We start from the raw sequence: 21392 nt of genomic DNA on the forward strand, positions 1-21392 counted from the left end.
AATCATTCTCCAACTGATTTCCTGAATACACACCCCATCTGCATTTGGTTGAATAAAGGGGTAGTCCCGCCCCAAACTCATGCCACTGGTTGAGTCAATGTCACTCCCACTATCACTTTTGGAAAAATAAACCTATAAAAATTGTTTCCTTATAGATACAGAATGAATGAATGAATGAATGAATGAATGAATGTTCATGGACGAATAAAGAAGTCTTTCTCTTTCCTCTTTTCAAAGCTTGCCTGCAGAAAACCCATAGTGTGAAAAACGTCCTAATATTTTCAAACACAGACTAAATGAAGCACAGTCCTCCAGTAAACATCCTGGGACGACACTTCTGTTGCTGAAATATGTGATATTTTCAACAACATAGACAACTGCTTTCTTTCTGAATGTCTTGGAAAAACAGGACATTAGCACAAGCCAAGTCAACAGGACCAGATGCATCGGATCATGGTGCACTCCAAAATAATGGGAACCTCTAATTTCAGGGAGAACAGCCTACATTTTTGGAATAGATAAAAACGTCTAGACATGCACAGTTGTGAAACATGGGAAACTTGCTTCACCCTCAACATGAGGAATCCAAAAAAAATGCCATGGAGAAATACACATATTAGTCCTTGATTCATCAATAACTACATAAATAAACACACAGTATTCGAGAACCTAAATAAGGTTGTTTTTTAAATTCAAATTGTAGTCTTCAAGGATTTGTCTTTGTGTTTCTGAATGTACACATAAAGGTATATTTGTGGCCTAATAAACAAAAAAAACTTTTACTTGAGCATTGTGCAGAATTGTGGCATATAATTCACATAATGGATGCATTATCCTCGACGACCAAAGATAGAAAACAGGGCCCTCTCTAAAAGCCTTCAGATATCTGCCAAAAGAGCAAGACATAAATAGTGGTTAATATTAGACCTTGCATGTTATCTGTATAATGCATTAAGGATATAGAGTGGTCTGTGGCCTCCTCAGGTTAATCAGTTTGGCTCATTGTGTCATTTCGTGGCCAAGATTGGAACATCGAGATGTAACGGGAGGACAGAACTAACTGCCGCTCGTGTGAATCCCTTGGCACACTTTTGAACAGTAAGAGTATCACTGCCGGCTCTTCACAAAAACACCAGTGTGGAGGGAGAGAAGGGTCTCTGCTCACATTTTATCTACACATTTATATTTTCCTGCTACTCCCTTGTCAAAAATGGACAATTATCAAAAACGGTGCACAGGGTCATACACACAAAGACACAATACCATCAGGGAAAATGAAAAGAAACAAAATCCTCTCCTCTCCTCAATAAATTGCATTAATTTGTGGTTTCATTTGTGTTAGTTGCAAACTTGTTGGACGATCAATGTAATTTAGTTTGCTACTTTAGGGTTTGTTCAAATCTCTAACATTAAGTATGAGCAATGGCTACTAATAATAAAATCACAAGACTTTATTAATCCGGACAATGAACATTACTCACTGAACTGCAAGAACCCAGGAAGCAAACACATAAAACCATCAACAAAATGGTCAAGAGGGAGCTCATATGAGTCTTGTGTGTCAGAGGATACTGCTTTTATCTTCATCGAAAAGATTCGAATTGCACTTCACTGAGTCAAAACGCAGTTGAATGCCCGGTTAATGAATTACAATAGCTCTTGTCTCTTCCTCCCTCATATCTTTTACAAACATGCATAGTTATGTATCTGCATGTGGCCAGTGAAAGGTGATATATTTAGTCTGCTAATGCACAAGAACAGTGGGACAGATGCTTGTCATACAGACTTCTTGTGTCCCCTGGGCAGATGACCCATAACTGCTCTCCCAACAACATGGAAGTGGTTACGTTTTCATAGTAGAACAATTTCCATCGACCTGCCTGCCTCCCTGCAACCTATAACCATTCCAGTTCATTTAACAGTTTTTAACATATTATAAATATAATATAATATAATTATACAGCGTGCTTCCCACCGATCAATAAAATCTTATATAGATCAGTGGTACTTCCTCACTGACACGTCTGCTTTTCCCGTGCAGCAAATGTCAGTTTTATGGAGTAATGGAAATGCAATGTCATCATGGGAGAAACGAGGTCATCTTTAGCAGGGCTGGCATCAGAATAGCACTCGAGCTGACTGACAGAACGGTCTTCTAGTGACTGACGCCATATGCCAAGTGTGTGTGTGCCAAAGCTGTATCTAAGGTAACCATGTGTGCCTCTGGAGCCTTGTAGCAGTTTAGGGATGATAAATTTTGCACCGCAGACTGGACTTGCTCACACTTACTCAGCTGTACATGCACAAAAAAAAAAAAAATATATATATACTTTCTTGAAAAAAAAAAGTTCATGGTCAAGAAAGCCCTTTTTGTTTATTTGCATCTGACTACATGTGAACTAGTAAATTAATAACAAAGCAGAATATGCCAATATTTATAACAGAACACTAAATATTGTTTACAGCGCATATATCAATGACCAAGAATATTCAGAACAAAAAATGTTAAATAAATAAATAAAAATTGGGTTGGGCTGAACCATTGACCAAGACAGTGGCGTTTAATTAGCATTTCTACAAAGGTACATACGCCATGATTAGGATAAGCTACAACAAGTAAAAATATCAGCAGTATGGATGCACTTCACTTCACCAAAAATGATGTTAGAATAGCAATATGTAAAATTTGTATGGTTGAAATATCAAGAGGTGGCTACATCACTACTGCATTGATTTAGTTGCATCACTACTAGTAAAAACCTGTACACCTCTACTCCTGAAAACCTATCCATTAGAAATCGCATTCATCTCAATGCCAGATGCTTAGCATAGGACCCCTTGTAAGTATCCGATTCGAAATCTGCCACCTTTGCTCAATGCGACTCAGATTTAGCCTCCAGACTGCTATAAACACCACAGTCTCCTTCTTGATTCCATTTAGTGCCGGCCATGCGTTCTGTGTTTTGCCTGACCTCTCCTCAGTTGCCAGAAAAATCAAAACCTGCTGCAACACTCCCTTTAGCACATTTCTGCTTGTCATGCTAGGCAGACTCGTGCTCCTTCCCAGCAGGAGCCAAGGGGCAGTCAATCAGCTGAACGTCGCCGATCCAGCCATCAGACCATGTCAAAATACCTATGTTAAAATTCAATTCACAAGACAGAGGGTGACATAATGTCTGACAGTCACATTTACTAAAGAAAATCTGATCTTTCTTCACTGAAAAAACATTCTTTGCTATTTACACTTGACATTTTGCAAATATTTGTACTGTACTGAACCTTTTTGAAGACCAAGCACATGGATGAGGATGAGGTCATTGGCATGTTAAGCTCGTTTATTGTAGCTCATTCTTTCGCCATTTATCCAGCACATTTTATCAGCAAAAAGCCAAATAAAGCATAATAGGAGCATTCTAGAACTGCTCTTGCTTAGCGAAAAACATTACAGATTGTCTCTTTTGGGAGTATTGAGAATTAACTCTGTATGCTCAATTAGATCACCTTCTTTTCTGAGAGCAATAAACAACCACAATGGGTAATTACAAGAGAAGCAGACAAGAGCTTTTTCAGACACAAACACATAAAACTTCATAGGGGCTTTTGCCTCAGCGGCTTCATTGTGGACTGCAAACTGGACCAAGATGTCGACAGTTCCCTCCCACCTCTCAATAAAAGAGACAACAAACAATGGGGTTGCCATGGTATGATCAGAGCCCTCTGCCTCAACATGACAGTAGATTAGTCAGTGTGTCAGTTTTGCCTGAAATGCGTAGTAGCATTTCCTCCAAATGTCCTGAATTCTCACCAAAAGCACAATTGTTAACGCTTGCTAGGTGTTATAAAAACTTAAAAATATTAACTGTAGAAACTTGCAATTTACATATCACTGAAGGACATGCAGAGGCAGCACTCTACTTGACATGTACAAACAGAGACAAAGTATTTCTTAGAAGTATTATTTATTGAGTGATGTGGCTTTCAAGTAAGCATCTTCAAAAAAATGGTGTTAGATCTTTCCTCAAAGCTAACTGCAATTTACTTTGGTCTCAAGGTCATTTTAGTGGATTTACTGAATGAAGACAGTTTTCTCATAAATCCTACTTGGTTTGATATTGTGTTATGCATGTAAACGTACTACTGCATCTCACTCACCAGCCTCTCCATTTCTTGCTCTCTGAGTCGTTCTTCTCTTTGGCGCCTGTGGTACTCCAGAAGGTCATCCTCGTTGTCGCTGATCTCTGAGATGCTATTTTTGCGCTCCCTCATACCAGGGTGAGGCATCCGGAGGTCCCTGTGGCCTGCTGACATCTTTCTGTGGCTCCTGGGACTGGATCGGGGCGATGACCCAGGCAGAGAACCCAGGCTAAAGGCAGAAGAGAGCGAGTTCCCAAAACTATCCTTCCATCCACTGCCTTCCCCCATCAGTCCAGAAGTAGGTGAAGGACTACGAGCACGTATCCCACGAGGGCTGAATGGTTCTTCTGTAGGAGACCCTGCTTTCCGCCTGAGTCTGGGACTTTCTGGCACCATTCTTGGGGATGGACTCTCTGGAGTCCGCAGGGTTCCTGGTAGAGCTCCGGGGAGCACAGGAACCCCCCTGCGAGCTATGGAGGGGCTTAGAGGGGGAAGCTCCCTCATGCTACTCCCTTCAAGGTTCCTGCGGGCCAGCCGCGGACTTTCTGGAGGCTGCAATGTGCGAGGATGTGGCTGTGGAGGTCCACCCTGAATGATGTGGACAATGGGGTCCAAAGGGGGCTGGAAAGATCGTGAGGGTGGGGAGAGTTGGTTAGAAGGGCTAGAGGTCAAGGAGCGATCTGGCTGAGGCTGAGGACTTGATGACCGATCCTGCAGAACAATGGCAGTTTTGTTTCTAGGGCTAGAAGGTGAGGAGAATGGGGATGCAGTGAAGAATTTGGGGGTCAGTCTGGGACTGCCTGGAACTAGAACCCGGCTGACAGATGGGTAATCAGTCGGAGCAGTAGAGATTGAGACTGCAGGCAGACTGTGAGTCTGTATGGGGCTGTCTGGGGTTTTAGCCACCGAGCTGTCTTGGTTCAACCCCCTACGACTTGGCTTTGGGCTTGGCGGTGCTTCTAAAAGAGCCTTTCGCTGGAGTCTGGGACTCTCACACACCTTTGACTCACTGTTCCCACCAGAATAGCTTGGCAGTATGGTCCGTGGCTGAGGTATGGGTGGCTGGCTGGTGAAATTGTAACTAGAAGACCTCATTGGTACAGGAGGAAGTGTGTGAAGCTGGTCCTGACAACCACTCGGAGATGGACTGTTGTAGCTGCCACTGCTGGCAGCTGATGGGGATGAGAGAGGAGAGAGAGGAGAGAGAGGGGAGGTATTCTCATAGCTGGAGCCCACAGACATAGCACCAGGGCTCGTTGGGGGTGAGAGAAGGAAGCGCCCCCCTCCATTTAACATGGGGGACAAGGGAGACTGGGAGATGGGCTGACCAGAGGGCTTCTTTGAGGAAGAGGGCTGAGGGTCATCCATGACTAATGAGTCCATAATGTCCTGAAGGTCCTTCTCAATGGAACTGACGATGGCACTGTGCTCAGGGCGCACTCTCTCGTTGGAGACCAAGTGAGATTTCGGCACACTTGACGAGTGGTTCCCATTGACAAGGTTCCCGGAATCTGAAGGAAAAGATAACAATCATAAGCCTTTGCCATACACAAAAATCTAAATCCATATCTTTTAGAACAGTTAAGGTGTAGCTGTAATTGATTAATAAACAAATATTTCCTCTGAATGAGTGGAAATGGTTTAGATAAACAATCTGAATGATTTGTTTTCACATTAGATTGAAAAGTTTTTGAGTCAACAATGACTCTTTCGAAAAAAGAAGGAAGTCTTTTTTCAAAATAATGGACAATCTGATAGTGAGTAGTTGGACAATATTTAAGGATTTGACTCATTGGGCTAAAAGTAAGATACTTTAGTTGAATAGCAGAAATTTTACAAATAAAAAATACTAGAAATATGTTAATGACTTTATACATTTAAGTGAATTTATAACGGTTTCATATAAATGCTAAATAATATTTAGGTTTCAAAGGATTTAAACTTAATAGAAAAACCATAATAAAACCATCATACATGCTTTCGGATATCTTCACTTGACCATGTCAAGATGTTAGGGACCATTTGATGACAACTACATGATGTAAAAAAAAATGATTGACTGATTAACTGAAACAACTTGAAAGAATCGATTCTCAATAATGATTCAGAATTCCCATCACTAGACACATGAGCCCAACAGAGTGCAAACAGGAAAAGCACTTACGAGTAAGTGGATGCATTTGGCTTCTTCACCCCACCTAACCCCAACTATTATCCTCAGTACTACCTTAGCTTTTAATGCAAGTACCTGCAGCTCTTTTGGCACTGCAGAGATGGATTTAATCCATTAGCCCCATTCAACAGCCTACAAATTTAACACTGCTGCCAAACCCACAGAAGATGAATGCTCAAGTAGAAATAGTGGTTACCAAATTGAAAGTCAGAGAGAAAGTCTGCCAGGCTCCAGCCTGAGAGGATAAACGTCAAATGAATATGTGCTCACTGCTCATATAGCTAAATCACAGACAGCCCTGCTGGTAATTCAATCTATCTCTCAGGCAACAGACTATCTCCAATGGAAATGGTTCATCTGCTAAGACAGACCTACAAAGCAAACATAGTCATTATCTAAAACAGTGGTTTTCAAACTGGGGTCCGGGAAACCCCAGGGGGTCACTGCAAGGTAATTTCATGGTAATATTCTGCTTTGGAACAATTTTTACAGTGAAAAACAATCCAGTTCAAATAAATCTGATTTAATTCAAAATACAATTTAATTGAAAATACTCATCCTCAAGTTTAAACACAAAATCATTAGGATCTCTCATATCTGGAGGTCCTTGGAATCACAAAAGTTCGAAAACTTCTGGTCTAATCCACTATTTAAAATAATGCCAAAATAATGCCAAATGTATGTTTTTCCCTGTCAATTCATCAGAACATTATTATTATTTTCATATAACACTCCAGATGTAAACGATTTAAACCTATATCAAACTTATTACATAGGTGTTATGTATAGCCTACATAAGACTGATTCTAAGTCAGTCACATAACTGATTTCACAACATCCAAAACTTGATCAATCTTGCTCTTAGCTCAGTGTTTGCGTTTCTATCCCACAAATCTCTCATGATTACAAAACACACTCTGTTCAAACTCCTCACAAATGATGCATAAAAGACAACCCCCTTTCCTCATGTTATTTATTATTTTTTTATAGTCATCGTGGTTTAGAAATAAGTCAGAGCAGCTGACAATTCCTCTGCCTCAATTTTCCATTTAAATCCCACTCAACAAGAAACGGTTTCAAGAAAGCACAAGCACATAGATATAATGATTATAAAGACTGGCTAATAAATGAAGTCTTTCATGTGACTGATACATATAAGCTTGACAAGTCGCGACTATAAAATGATACATATGCTACTTACAGTACCTCCGTCTACGAGCTTAAACGTACAGCCTCTATAACGATCAATACTTACAGATGAGAACACGCCTGTGGAAACGCTAAGCAGCTGCGCTTGGTTTATAACCCGTAACCGAGCTCTGTTTCAAAACACGGCTCCCGCATTCCGGTTCGAGACGTAGGCCAGCTGTACCGGCCACAGGGTACCAAGGCAGGAGTATAAAACGCCGCAGATGAGATTTTCCAGCCGGGCTTGGTGAGCCTGGCGCCGCTACACCATCGTTGAGTCCCCCTCCCTCCCCTGTCCACGGTGCTGATGTGACTGCTGGCTGCACGGGGCGGGGCCTACATTCTTAAAGCGACAGTGCACATTTCCAAGGTAAATTCACATGGACACTGATGTGACTGTGAGTTTAAATCAATATGTTCATTTTTTTTTTCCTATAAATATTTTATATGAGAATTTCTTAACTGGCAGCTGATATGCTGTACATACTAGCTTAATACAATACAATATAATATTTATTTTAGATGCCAAGTAATAAGTGAGATAATATAGACAGACAGCAATAAAAGCATATCTGTTACTATATCGCACACTTCTCTGAGTAATACTGAAATATCATCAAGAACATCAAGCAGACCTGCTGTGTGGGAACGAGGCAGCCGGATATTGGTTGAGTATGAGGGGAACAGTGGAGGGGATTGGAGAACAGGGTGGGTGATTAAATAAATATAGATATTGAAAAAGATACCCCTCGACTTTAAATAAGCTGTGCATGACCAACAAAGCTGTCTGGGCTGGAAGACACATGGATGAGGAAATAGCTCTGGCACAGAGAACGTGTGAAGGGGTTTTCGTTTCCTCTATAAATCAGTCTATAAACAAATATCAGTTTGCCAAAAGCACAAGGACAGCTTTATATACATTATATACATAATGAAAATAAGAAAAATAAATATTGAACAGGAATGCAGCGGGTATGTTTTTTGCAAAAATACTGTTTCATGGTAGAGATAATTGATTCCCAAGTCAGGAAATATACTAGACCAGCTTTGTTTATATGCTATACTTGTCCTTTTCAGTCACACAATAGGAAAATTCAGGAAAACATCTCAATGCATATTCTAAATGCTCTGTTTAAACATCGGCTGCTGTGTAGCGCTGTGAGTGGGAGTGGAAGATGTAGAGCTCTCTGTCAGGAGAGCCACAGGAATGAGCTCTTCATAAAAGTTGCATGGATGCAACTCAGGATCCAGACAGGCTTGCATTACTAACAGTTAGAAACGGAAATGCAGTAAGGGTCGGCTGAAAGCCACTACCTGTGCTATCGAAACAAACCTTGCCATTCAGCCATGTGGCAACACCCTTTAAGACCAAATTCTGTATAAATAGCCCATTTGTAAATCTGTATCTGTTTCTTATAGTGCGTGCACAGGAAATACAACTTGTTTCTTTGTTTGTTTGTTTTTCAACATGTTAACATGCCTAAAAATATCTGTATGTAGCAGAGTGAGTAATATGTCAGGGATGTCACATATTATTCTGCATTGTGATTTCAGACAGTACACAAATAAGGTTTTGAGGTTGTACACAGGAATGTATTTTCCACACAAATGACGTCCTGCACGGCACATCCTTTGAGTGTTTTGTGGTAAGCGTTAGATAATTTATGCCACAGTCAAGGTGTGTTCTCCTGCAGGATATTGCATTACCTGTGTGGGCCCGGTTTTTCAAACTAGCTGTCTGTCCTCCCTCAGGCATCATGCTTTTCATTCGGAAAGCCTCCTCGGGGTGGTTGAAACGGAAGAAGGTGGATTGGCCGAAACACAGCATACAGCCTGCACACAAAGCAAAACATCTTTTAATGACGCGGAGAATGAAAATGCACTTTGCATCAAACACATGTCTGAAGAAGGCATTTTAAATGATCTTGACTAGGATCCTGGCTGTTTTAGACCAGTTTTGTACTGCTGTGTGAGAGGTACAAAAAGGGGGAAAGGAATGTTTGCCCCCCATTTTACATGAACAAGCAAGAAGATCTCACGCTGTGGTGTCGGATCAGACCCCTGGCTTGCTGAGTGAGGGGAAAATAGCTGGTAATGTAGCTAGTTAAAGTCAACATGAGATCTAAATTAACCCTATTTGCTTTGCTAATACATTCCTGGTCATAAAGTAAATGATAGATTTATTATAATGCAACTATCTATCATATAAAGATAATTTTAAACAAATAAATAAATTTTCAATAGATCAAATCATGCCTAGCCCTATTATATAGGCTTTTTAGATATTGGTACCATATTTGCCAATATCAAAGTCAGTATTGAATATTTATTGATTTATTTGTGCTCTAATTTATTTTCTACGTCACTACCATATCGGCCAATATTAGTGATTTAAACACACACATACAAAGCACTCTTGCTATATTAAACTGCCAGAGCTAGTCTGGCCAATCACAGGATTTATTCAAGGCAGGTAAAGGTCTAATGGAAACCTTTCCAGCTGGAGCAGATGTGTGATGAATGCGGAGTGCCAGATGCCCTTTTGTTCCAGGCAGAACATTTGATTACCCCTCAGGTTCTGACAGGACAAGGTATGACTACGATTTGTGTCCTTAAGAGGTATTCTCGCATAGATGTTTCATGTTGTTTCTTTCTGTACAGGAGAATGAGGACTGTTTACTGGTGGTTGTTGTCATAAAAAGACTCATCTTGGCTTGCTCAAGTCTTGACATGCTCTGCTTACACATTCAAAGACGAGTAGTTGTTACAAAACAAGAAACTCAAAATACACAAAGCACACGTCAAACAGAAAGGTATAGTAGTGTTTTAAGTAATGGGCTTGTTTACACGCTTGCTCATCAAATGTTCTATTTAAAATAACAGTATATTGAGGTCTGAGGTGTAAACCACATTGGCGAGACTTTGTTTCCAGCATGACCTGTTGTGTGCCCTGTCAAAATCATATTTGAGTGTTTTTACTATCATTATTGGCAAGCAGCAGCCAAATAGCAAACCCACATGCAACAGCAGCTTCACTACCTTCCTATTTTGATCTACAAGCACTGTGCTCAAATTTGTCTTTGTACAGATGTGCCAAATGATGCACAGCAGCTAATTCAGGGATGTTGTAAAGACGTGCTTGTGATAGCAAGCAAGCTTGTGCAATTAATCTGCATAACTGTAAGAGAAAAGGTTTCAAAACTCTAAAATTACTTTTGTGCAAGATGTTACCCTCAAGACACATCATGTGCTCCATCGGAGCGGAGCCTATGTTGCTTAGGCTGGTTTAACAAAGGTAAAACATTGTTATTGGACACATTTATTTTAGAGGGATTTTCTCCTCAAAATAACCTTGTTTTGACTCATCATAGAGCTTTTAATCCATCGCATTGTATCATATCGTATCTAACATACTGTATCATATCAAATGTATTTATTGTTCAGTATTATCCATTGTACGGTATCATATTTAGTGTGGTGTATTGTATTGTATACCGTATTATATTGTACTCTATCTATCTATCCATCCATAGTATCTATATATCTATCTATAAACATTTCATTATATAGCACGGGACAGTAAAGCCTTGCATTGTCATAGCTGAGATCCACCAGCGTGCAGAACTCAAACGGACTCCGGACCACAGCTTAGCATCTTACCCTTCAGTGCTAACAGAGAACTATTTAAACCATTTTTACAAGTCAGGTATATTTCAGCTGACTGTATGTAAATATAACTTGTCTTTTATCATTATGAAGAGCAAGGTTCTCACCTGAAGTGGTTGAGCACTATTGTAAGCTTTCTTTCATTGGAATCATTTCACAGAAACATAGAGTTCTTATTATACAGAGAACAGTGGGGTATCAAATGTAATGTCTTTGTTTGTGTGGCAGAAAGAGAAAAGGTCTGTGTTGGCATGAAGGAAATGACTGATAGACTAATATCAACAGTGAAACAAGAGGAAAAAACTTCCCATTGCGTCAAACCGAGATCAGTACTGAGTACAGTAATATTACGGAAGTTAATATGATACATATTTTACTTTAAAGTAGTGTTCATTGACATCAATCCCACAAACCACCCACAGTCACGGATGATTCTGTCCTGAGGGGGGCACTGAGTTTCAAAATGCAATCTAAAATCCAAAGATAAAAATGGACAGTGCTTCCCTGTCTATAGCTGGCCTCTCTCTCTCTCTGCCAGTCATTATGGATACTTTTAACACAGATATTTTTGGTGAAAGTCAAGAAGAGGATATATGATTTCAACCCCCACAGATATGGATGAGCGATCGTGGTGCTTTCAGTGCAGCCCTTTTACCCCATTTATAAACAGAGGTGCATAAACCAACTTAATATAAACACTTTTATACTTTATTTTTAAGAATAAATATTTTGTTGACTTCTACGTTAATATATTAAAAAAAAGAAAATGGAAACTTTTAGTCCAATACTTTTCTCCAAAATGGGAAAAATGTACTGGCAAAACTTACTTAACTTTAATTTATTATAGTAAAAATCCCTATTTCAACACCACTGCTGTGCATCTGTAGCCACTTTGCATTACCACAAAAATATTGGTTAAAAAGAGTATAAAGCATTCTGGTGACAAACTTTTCTGTTTCTGTTGAAAAAGACACATATTTTAGAACAGTGTGGCCTGTTCTGAAGAGCAGAAGCACTAAATAACCTCTCCTTGTCAAAGATGTCATCCTCAGCAAAGCATGACTAAGAGCTATTTTGTAATCAAATTCATGAGGCCTTTTGCAAGAAGACAGACCTCACTACTGAATGACAAAGAGTGGGGAGAGGCGTGTGAATCTGAAAAGCACAGCAGGAGACTGGCTGTTCCCCATGCACAGCCCGTCTCCCCAACATTAATCAGAGAGATTGATTCCCCACTGCTCTCAGATGAACCGTTCCTCTACAACAGCCATAACTGCACTCTCAGAAGCCAAACTCATTACAGAAAGTGCAGGTGTATTCATGCCAGAACCACCTGAGAACTAATAAATGACATTGCAGTGAAGATTTTGTTTTTCTTTTTTTCTTTGCACTTTCTTTTATAACACTTATTATTCCATCTTATTATTTTGCTTCCTTTAAGCTAAAATACATTTTGTACTTTATTTATATTGATTTCATTTTGTATTTATTATATATGATGCATCTAAATACGTTAAAATCGCTCTCTCTCTCTTTCGCTCTCTCTCTCTCTCTTTATATATATATAAATGGGCGGTACATAAAATATTATATACAGTGTATTAAAATAATTAGTTTAAATATTATATATGTATTTAAATACATATACATTATTAATATTTTATGTACAATATATTAAGTATATATAACATTATTATAATTTTTTACAACTATATATAATATAATGCAATCAATATAATTAATACATAATTCATTATGAATAAAAAAATATAATATTACATTTAATTGTACTTTTCTTTTTTTCAGTATTGCATTTATTAAATATGATATATCTGAATGTATTATATAAGCTAAACAGGTGGGGTATATACGATTACATAAAATTTATTTAAATAATGTATTTAAATATTATAAACTTATAGTACTTAAATGCATTATTATACATCATTTACAATATGTTATTTATGTATGACATGATGCTATATATAATTCATGATTTATTATTACATATAATTTTACATAGATAAATGACATATAATGTTTAATTATATTTTTACATGTTTGTAACTGTGGTGTCTGCGACACTAAATATAAATAATATTCTGCACTAAATTTAATCTAAAATCAGTTTGCATTAGTTTTGGGATTTTTGATAAAACATACATCTTTACCCTTCAATGTTAAGTGTCCCTCATGTGCAAGAGAGACCCTCATGGTCTTTCACACCCCTTAAAGAACATGAGGACTTTCTAAAATGTTTTCTGTTCTCTTCATTTTCTAACACTTGGACTCAGTACAGAAACAGCACAAACCCAGTGGTGCATCACAGATATAGTGGGAAGAGTTAACATTTCAGGGAAAAGAAACATCAAAGACTCAGAGATACAGCAAAATATCTGCATGCACTCGGGCCTTCATCCTGACTTGTTATATCACAGGGATGAAAAGGGTTGCATTTAAAGTTTGGTCATTTTTGACAGAACTATTTACTCTCCAAACCACAGAAGACAGAGAAGTACAGATCTGCCTCATGCACTTTCAGTAAAATAAGAGTGCTGGATCTGAGTCAAACCAAACGCATTATATTGCATTATAGTTTAGATCTCAATAAAGCTGGCAGGATGTAGAGTATGAGGAGTCATGGGTCCCAAACTGTTCCAACTGAAAACACAGCAATGTGAACAGAAGATGTCAAGACAGAGATCCCAAGAAGAACGCACAACGGTTGCCACAGTATTTAGATTTACTGCGCCTGGAAAGGTCAAAAACCTAAGCAAACCAGTATTTCATTCTAACCTTTACACAATTCCACACATTCCAGAAAGCATGTAGCATGCAGGTCCTGAGTGATGCAGCTTAAAAGTAAAAATACAAATGATTTATATCATGTGCAAGCTGTGAAAACTCTTTGTAATGGATCATTCTGCATGCAAAGTGAGCATGACACAAACACACCCACAAAAAAAATAAAAAAATCTAACTCTCAATGCATGGACCAACCTCTTAGACAGTGGCTATCTCTTCAGTAGATGGTTTTACATTTAGTTCAAATGTGACCCAACACAAACTGCGGAGGTTAAGTATGAACATACTGGGTGACGACAGGGAACTTAAAGCAGAATAATAAGATAAAATCCCCTTATCTTTAGTCAGCTATTCCAGCAGGGTTGCCAGTATATGTTCAGGACAAATAAAAGCATGTGTAGATAGTCTGACAGAGCAAACAGTGTGTGGAGAATGAGGAAGGGCTGCATAGAAACAGGATTAGCAGCACTCTTGGGTCACATTGACCAGGAATAGAAGTGTAATACTATACACACACTCATGCCCCTGCCAACAAGCAAGAGAAAACCTCTCTGCAAGATTTGGACTGGTTTATTGTGGGTTATGCACCCTGTGTATATACACATGGTATGATGATATAACATTTATGCCACTGTTTTTATACTTGTCATATTCCTAGCATTCATGTGCACCACTTTTGTTTCAATATTTTTTTAAGAAGTCTCCTATGCTTATCAAAGCTGCATTTGTTTGACTGAAAACAATTAAATATTATTCAAATGTAAAATAATTATTTTCTATTGGAATATGTTTTTAAATGTAATTTATTCCTAGGATGCAAAGCTGAATTTTTAGCCAGCCTTGCTCCAGTCTTCAGTGTCACATGATCCTTCAGAAATCATTCTAATATGCTGATTTGCTGCTCAACAAACAATAATGTCGAAAATTGGTGTGCTGCTTGATATTTTTGATAAAACCGTGATTTTTACAGGAATCTTTGATGAATAGGAAGCATAGTTTTTAAATAGAAATCTTTTCTAACATTATAAATGCCTTTACTGCAACTTTTATTCAATTTAATAGATCCCTGCTGAAAAAAGGTATACATTTCTTTCAAAATAAAATATAGAAAACTATATATATGTTAATACACCAACATTGTAAAGTGAACTTTCATCACAAAGAGCTTATATCTGAGAAGAATCTGTTGCTTATAAATATCTTTTTTTGAATATTCACACCAAAAAAAAACAACAACAACTACTCAGACAAATTCATTAGGTCCTTACTTTTAAATCCAAACGATCAACTTCCCATCCCATCTGTAGGCAACATCCTATCTGTCCCTGGAGAGCACATGGTTTAATACTAATAGCTGTAGCATGCAGAGACTGACTTGCTTTGTCGTGGTAAATCCTTTGTTCATAGAGGATCCGTCAATTATTCCCCATGCCTTAACTGATTTCTTTATCGTTAACCTTGAAATAAGTGTCCACCGTACGCAGTCGATATAGCTTCCACTATAAACCGTATAACTCCAGTCACAGAAATATAATCCTGTCCACTGAATGGCAACCCAGAGGTGCCGTATTGTATCCGAGCACTTCTGACGTCACTGAACCCCTGCACGCTCTCGTAGTGATGGGTGGAAAACTTGAACAGCTGTCTCCGTCACTGGTGCAACTAATTTCCCTCTCAGATAAGGGATGGGGAAAGGAGGAGGTGTAATTGCTCACCCCCTGAGTCAGAGCCGCAATCTCTGCATGTCAGGGGGGCGACGGGGGTTTCTGGTTCAGTTATTGCATTCGACATTCTTTCCACAGGTTCCTGCTCTTTTATGACTACACACATACAAGATAATAAAAATCGAGGGCTGCACTAAATGAGGCTCTTATTCTAAACATCAAACTGAATATTTCAGAGCAAACGTATTGAACAATAGGGAAACACTAGAAGCTGGCACAATGAAGATCACCCAAAACACACCCCTCCCCCCAACCTGTTTAGTCAAATTGTTCCCTCAGACAAAAGACACAGAGAAGGGACAGGCTTTCGTTCAGTTTGGGCGCATTGATTCCCTTTCATAAGAGATTTTACACTTCGGAATCATGTTTGGATATTAGTATGGCTTATTGGATATGATTATTGGCTGCATTTAATTTGAATGAAGACCTGAGGATTGGTTTACTGTAAATTAATAAAATGGATAATGTGGTTGTGTACTGTACCTTGAGACAGGCGCACAGGTTTGGTGACCGGCAGTCCGTCCATGCTACACTGGTTTCCACAGGGGTGCAGCGTGATGAGTCCTGCCTGGTTTTCGATAAAGCAGTGCTGAGCTGAGATCCCTGGGCCCTGGATGTTGATGTCCATGCCTCCATGACCCAGAGTGGTCTTGCCTAAAACAAAGAACCCCCACAGGATGTTGATTTCAAAGATTGTTTGCTCTCAGACAACATGTATTAAGTTTCTGGTTGCAAAAGTACTCAGGTGAAAAGAGAATTCAACGAAAGCCCAGGCACTTAATGTCTTTTTTACTTTTAGATAGATTACTGTTCTAAGTTTTGAGGTTGGTAAGTTTTATTTATATAATTTACATTTGAAGTACTTTTAAGTTATTAAGGAGATAAATATCAGTAAAAAGCTTGATATAAATATGAAACACGTGACATCTAAACAAAAGGTAATTTTCATTTGTGAACAGAATATTTTTATTGTGCGCAATTTTTAGTCAAGTCGTCATTCTTCTAAAGTAAAAACTGTAATATATATATTGGATATATAAATGCTAGCTATCAAATTAGCCATAGTAAGAAAGTAAGACCTATTTTTTTTCATTCCCCCCTCAGTAATTCAATAATAGACTAAATAACTATGTTGTTTTTGGTTATTATAAACTCAATGAACTAGAAAAACAATTTAAGAGACAGGGCCAACAATGCCTGTAGTTGAAGAAACACCCATCATCAATAGTTCTAGATGTAACTTTACATCAGTAGGCATCTTGTGTTTTTTTTAGCAGAGTGTGATGTCTGTTATGTTAAATTAAAGTGAGCTAATTCACTGATGTTGGCCTGCTTTTTGTCAGTGAGATGAACCACATTCCTCACCCTGCTTCCCATTTGCCCCCGTCAACCCTCATCTGTTATTAGGCACGAGATAAAAGCCTGTGACCTGAGAGGAATCACACAAGCTAGTATATCAGTTTATAATACTAATATAGTGCAGTGACTGATATAAATTAAATAAGCATTCAAATCCTCTTCTCTCGTGCCCTTTTCATAAGGTAATTTCTCAAAGCCTTCATGGTAATTCCATGTGTCTGTGAGGAATTCAGACAGACGGACACTGGTATGAATGGCTGGTCAGTGTCAGAGAAAGTAAGTAGGTGGTTAATGAAACAAGGGGCTTTTCTAATAAGAGATGGTGTTTTTAAAGACCCCATGCTGCTTAAGGCTCAGAGTCGGGTTACTGGCTTTTACAATCACAACAGAGAGGTGACGCAGGGATTTGGCCATCTGTGTATATTGGTTTTATATAAAGGTGAGTGTTTCTTCCCATACAATAACAGGATTGGTTCATATTTTGAGAATGTTCCACTTTTCTCTAAGATCGAATGCATCTAAGATCACTGCGAACTTTTTAAAAAAGTCACCCGAAGCATACGTTTAAAAATAATCTTACCTTCAGGCAGGGGTAAGAGGGTGATGGCTGTACTGAGACGGCCACTTCCCAGACTAACCAAGTGGGGGCGCTCTGCTTGGACCTTCAGGGCTTTCCCAGTCTCAATCAAATCCAGTGGAGTGCTCTAAAAAAAAAGAAGAAGCATATATTCACTCAAACATGAAAAAAAGTCATCATATTCCCATCCTTACATGTTTTTACAGTGTTTGGTGACTTACACTTACTGTTTTTCTAATACCATTTATTCGGGTATACTACTCTTTTTTTTATATTGTTTTATGCATGTTATATGGAGAAATAGGCATTTTTGGACACAGCATTTCTTTATTGTATGGAACACAAATGGAGTTATTTATAAGAATGTCAGTGCTGCTCTTTTCCATGAAATTTCATTGAATATTCATTTTAATTTAAGTGGCACAAGGCTAATATATGGCTTCAGAGGATGTGCTTTCTCTGGTCCCCATCCATTTTCACTGTATGGGACAGATCAGCATGAACGAAAGAAAGTCATACAGATTTGGAATGACAAAACAAACATTAAAATAATAAAAAATAAAAAATAAAAATTATAATTAATTAAAAACAATGGTAAAGCTTAAGGGGGATATTTGAATATAAATATACAGTACATTTTAATATATTCTAAACTCTAGAATATTTTATTAGGTTAAAATTCTGATAAAAAAGTATATATATATATATATATATATATATATATATATATATATATATATATATATATATATATATATATATATATATATATATTATAAACAAAACACGACCAGCTAGAAGATTCATAGAATATTACTAAGTCTTAGAATATTGTCAACAAAAAGGTTGAGAAACATTGCTTTAAATGTCTGTGTCTGATCTAAGAAGCAAAAGCTATTGTGCTGCTGCAATGCTAACCATAAATATAGTGAATCAACTCATACATCAGCTAAAATTGTCCACAATTATTTAATATTTCATAACAAGAAGTTCCAATGTAGTGATTCAATCTGAGCTCTCAGCAGGCGGTTTTACAATTCTCTTCAACCGTAGTGAGAGAAGTGCCTTCGGTCACGTCTTGAGAGTAGACCTCCGTGGAAACTTAAAGGCTCAGCATGGAGGAGGTTGTCATGGCAACAATGTGAAATGGTGATGTCTGGGAGGGGAAGATTGTACGATGTAATTCTGCTATCATGCAATGACATCATTTTTCAACTAGAAATTTGCTGAATCCATCAACTTATTTTGCTAAATGTGTACAGAATTTCATTTTGCTCCGGCTTATTGCAATATAGGAATATTATTTTCAACCGTACAGCTGCCTAATTGCTGTTCAGCCACCTTCCCAAACATCTACATATTATCACCTCAGGGCTGCAGTATACGGTTGGGTTTAGGATAAAACCCGACTGCTTAAACGAGATTAGCAGAAGGCAATTAGTTTAATGGGTTAAAGCACAGGATGTGAGTGAGAGCAGATCATTGTGTTTTATAAAGAACCATCAACACATTTGCCATAGATTATCTACAACTACATAGATGTGGCAGCCATGTTGAAGCAGAAGGTGATGATGATGGTAATGATGTCCCCAAGGGTGTGCTTCACACTTTGCCTGTCACCTCGTATCACAAACACTCCTGATGGCCAGACAAAAGCTCCCTCCAAGTAGCTGTGCTGAACAGAGGTGTTGCTATCAGAACTGGATTTACTTACTGTACATGCAAACTGTAAAAATAATAAAAATAATAATAATTGGGGGGAGGAGAAAATACCTTTCTACCTCTGTGAGCTTCCCTTTTATTTTCTCATGAAATAAAAACTATGAATAGAAAACAAGAAATAATATGATCATACTATACTGTCATTTAAAGCTTGGGATCAGTAAGAATTGTAAAGTTTAAAAGAGGTCTCTCATGCTCATCAAGGCTTCATTTATTTGATCAAAAATTCATAAAAACAGTAATATATAAAATATTATTGCAATTAAAAATAATGGCTTTCTATTTTAATATGCTTTAAAATACAATTTATTTCTATAATGCAAAGATGACTTAATCAGCTATTACTCTAGTCTTTAGTGTCATCCAACTGAAATCATTTTAATATGAAGATTTATTATCAATGTTTAAAACAATTGTTCTTGCTAATATATGTATATGTATATATATATATATATATATATATATATATATATATATATATATATATATATATATATATATATATATATATATATATATATATATATATATATATATATATATATATATATAGACAGAGAGAGAGAGAGAGAGAGGGGGAGGGGGGGTTGTGATACTTTTTTTCAGGATTTTTTTAAAGAATATAAAGTTAAAAAGAACAGCATTTATCAATATCAGAGTCTTTACAGCCTATCATGAGATAGCGTTGGTCTTCAGTATCACTTTTTTTTATCTATTTAACACATCCTTGTTGAATAAAAGTATTAATTTCTTTAAAAAAATAAAAAAATAAAAAAAATAAATACAACTGCAAACTGACTGCTGACTGCAAACATTTGAATGGTAGTGTATATTGTTATAAAATATTCTAAAAATTATATATGTCTTTATTGTCAATGTAATGCATCTTTGCTGAATAAATTAATACATCTTAATAAATAACTAAAAAATATATATATATATTTACATAAAATGTTGTCACATGTGGTAATTAAAGTTTGGTCTCACCTGGAGCACTTGATGAGACTGATGTCCAATGGTAAAGTTTTGGTTCAAACTATCCATGACCAGCGTGTTTTCACTTACTCGCTCCGGGACATGAGGATCCTGCCAGAGGCAAAAACAGTGTTGAAACAACCTCACAAATCTTATCCAATTAATCTCGTTTATAATATCCACCAATATCGTTTTACTCAGTTTTGTTAGTCAATTCTTATAAAAGTGCGAACATTCTGCAATAGAATTGTATTTGTGTTACATGGCATGATCAAGCAGGTTAGAACAGATCTGAGGGTGAGTAAATGATGACGCTTTTAATTTTGTGTTTTGTGGCAGAACTATCCATTTGTAAGGAAACGGTACAAACTTGCATATATTCTATATATTCTCTCTGACTGGTGTCTTGTCTAGTGTTGACGACTGCTAGGCCAGTCAAGTGTCTACAGATAGTGGGAGAAATGCAGCCTCTGGCATTCCCCGTCTGCATCCTCAGCTGACTCACTGCCCTGATGAATAGAGCCTGCACTCACACAAATGGCATTTGCGAACAGATAATGCTGATTTACCCCGTTGACCCAACTCACACTGACTCTCAGCGGCCGCAAGCTAACTTTTCCTCTGAGTCCTGACACATACACACACAGACACAGGCAGACCTTCCTGCCCCAACATTCCTGTGCTCTTACTCAACATGCTGTCTAAGAGTTCAACCAGCACAGTGTATACAAGTCGAATCACAGCGAAAACCTCTTTAAGGGCTTTTATTTCTGTATTGTAACAGAGCATAATCGGAGGTAATTATTATAATTACTCTGTGAGATTCAATGATAGCACCTTTTTATGGGATTGGAGAAGAAGGTTGGCACTCACTGAATCAAATTTTACACAAATCCAACCTTTAAATACTTGAAACCTGAACAAAAATGACCCCTGTATAATTCAAAAACTGCATCTACAAAGTTAATTGCTTACACATAAAATTGTGATGAGGTTTTAAAAATGTATCAACCAGCATAGAGAGCATATCCATAAAAAAAAAAGAAAAAAAAAAAAAAGATAAGAAATA

At 37.6% G+C, this 21392-nt stretch overlaps 1 protein-coding gene across 8 annotated transcripts in view; it reads right to left on the minus strand.

Annotated features, from left to right (window-relative positions):
• The window catches only part of LOC113058358 (pleckstrin homology-like domain family B member 1), a 69397-nt gene that overhangs the window by 37568 nt on the left and 10437 nt on the right, over window positions 1–21392 (minus strand). For all 8 annotated transcript variants that reach the window (XM_026226172.1, XM_026226170.1, XM_026226169.1 and 5 more), the window contains exons 2-6: window positions 20336–20434; window positions 17630–17753; window positions 16174–16344; window positions 9203–9328; window positions 4153–5645 (exon numbers count right to left, since the gene is read on the minus strand). In XM_026226172.1, the coding sequence (XP_026081957.1) occupies window positions 4153–5645; window positions 9203–9328; window positions 16174–16344; window positions 17630–17753; window positions 20336–20434 (2013 nt within the window). The remainder of the gene's footprint in view (window positions 1–4152; window positions 5646–9202; window positions 9329–16173; window positions 16345–17629; window positions 17754–20335; window positions 20435–21392) is intronic.

The sequence above is a fragment of the Carassius auratus genome, chromosome 40 (genome assembly GCF_003368295.1).
Source record: "Carassius auratus strain Wakin chromosome 40, ASM336829v1, whole genome shotgun sequence".
NCBI lineage: Eukaryota > Metazoa > Chordata > Actinopteri > Cypriniformes > Cyprinidae > Carassius > Carassius auratus.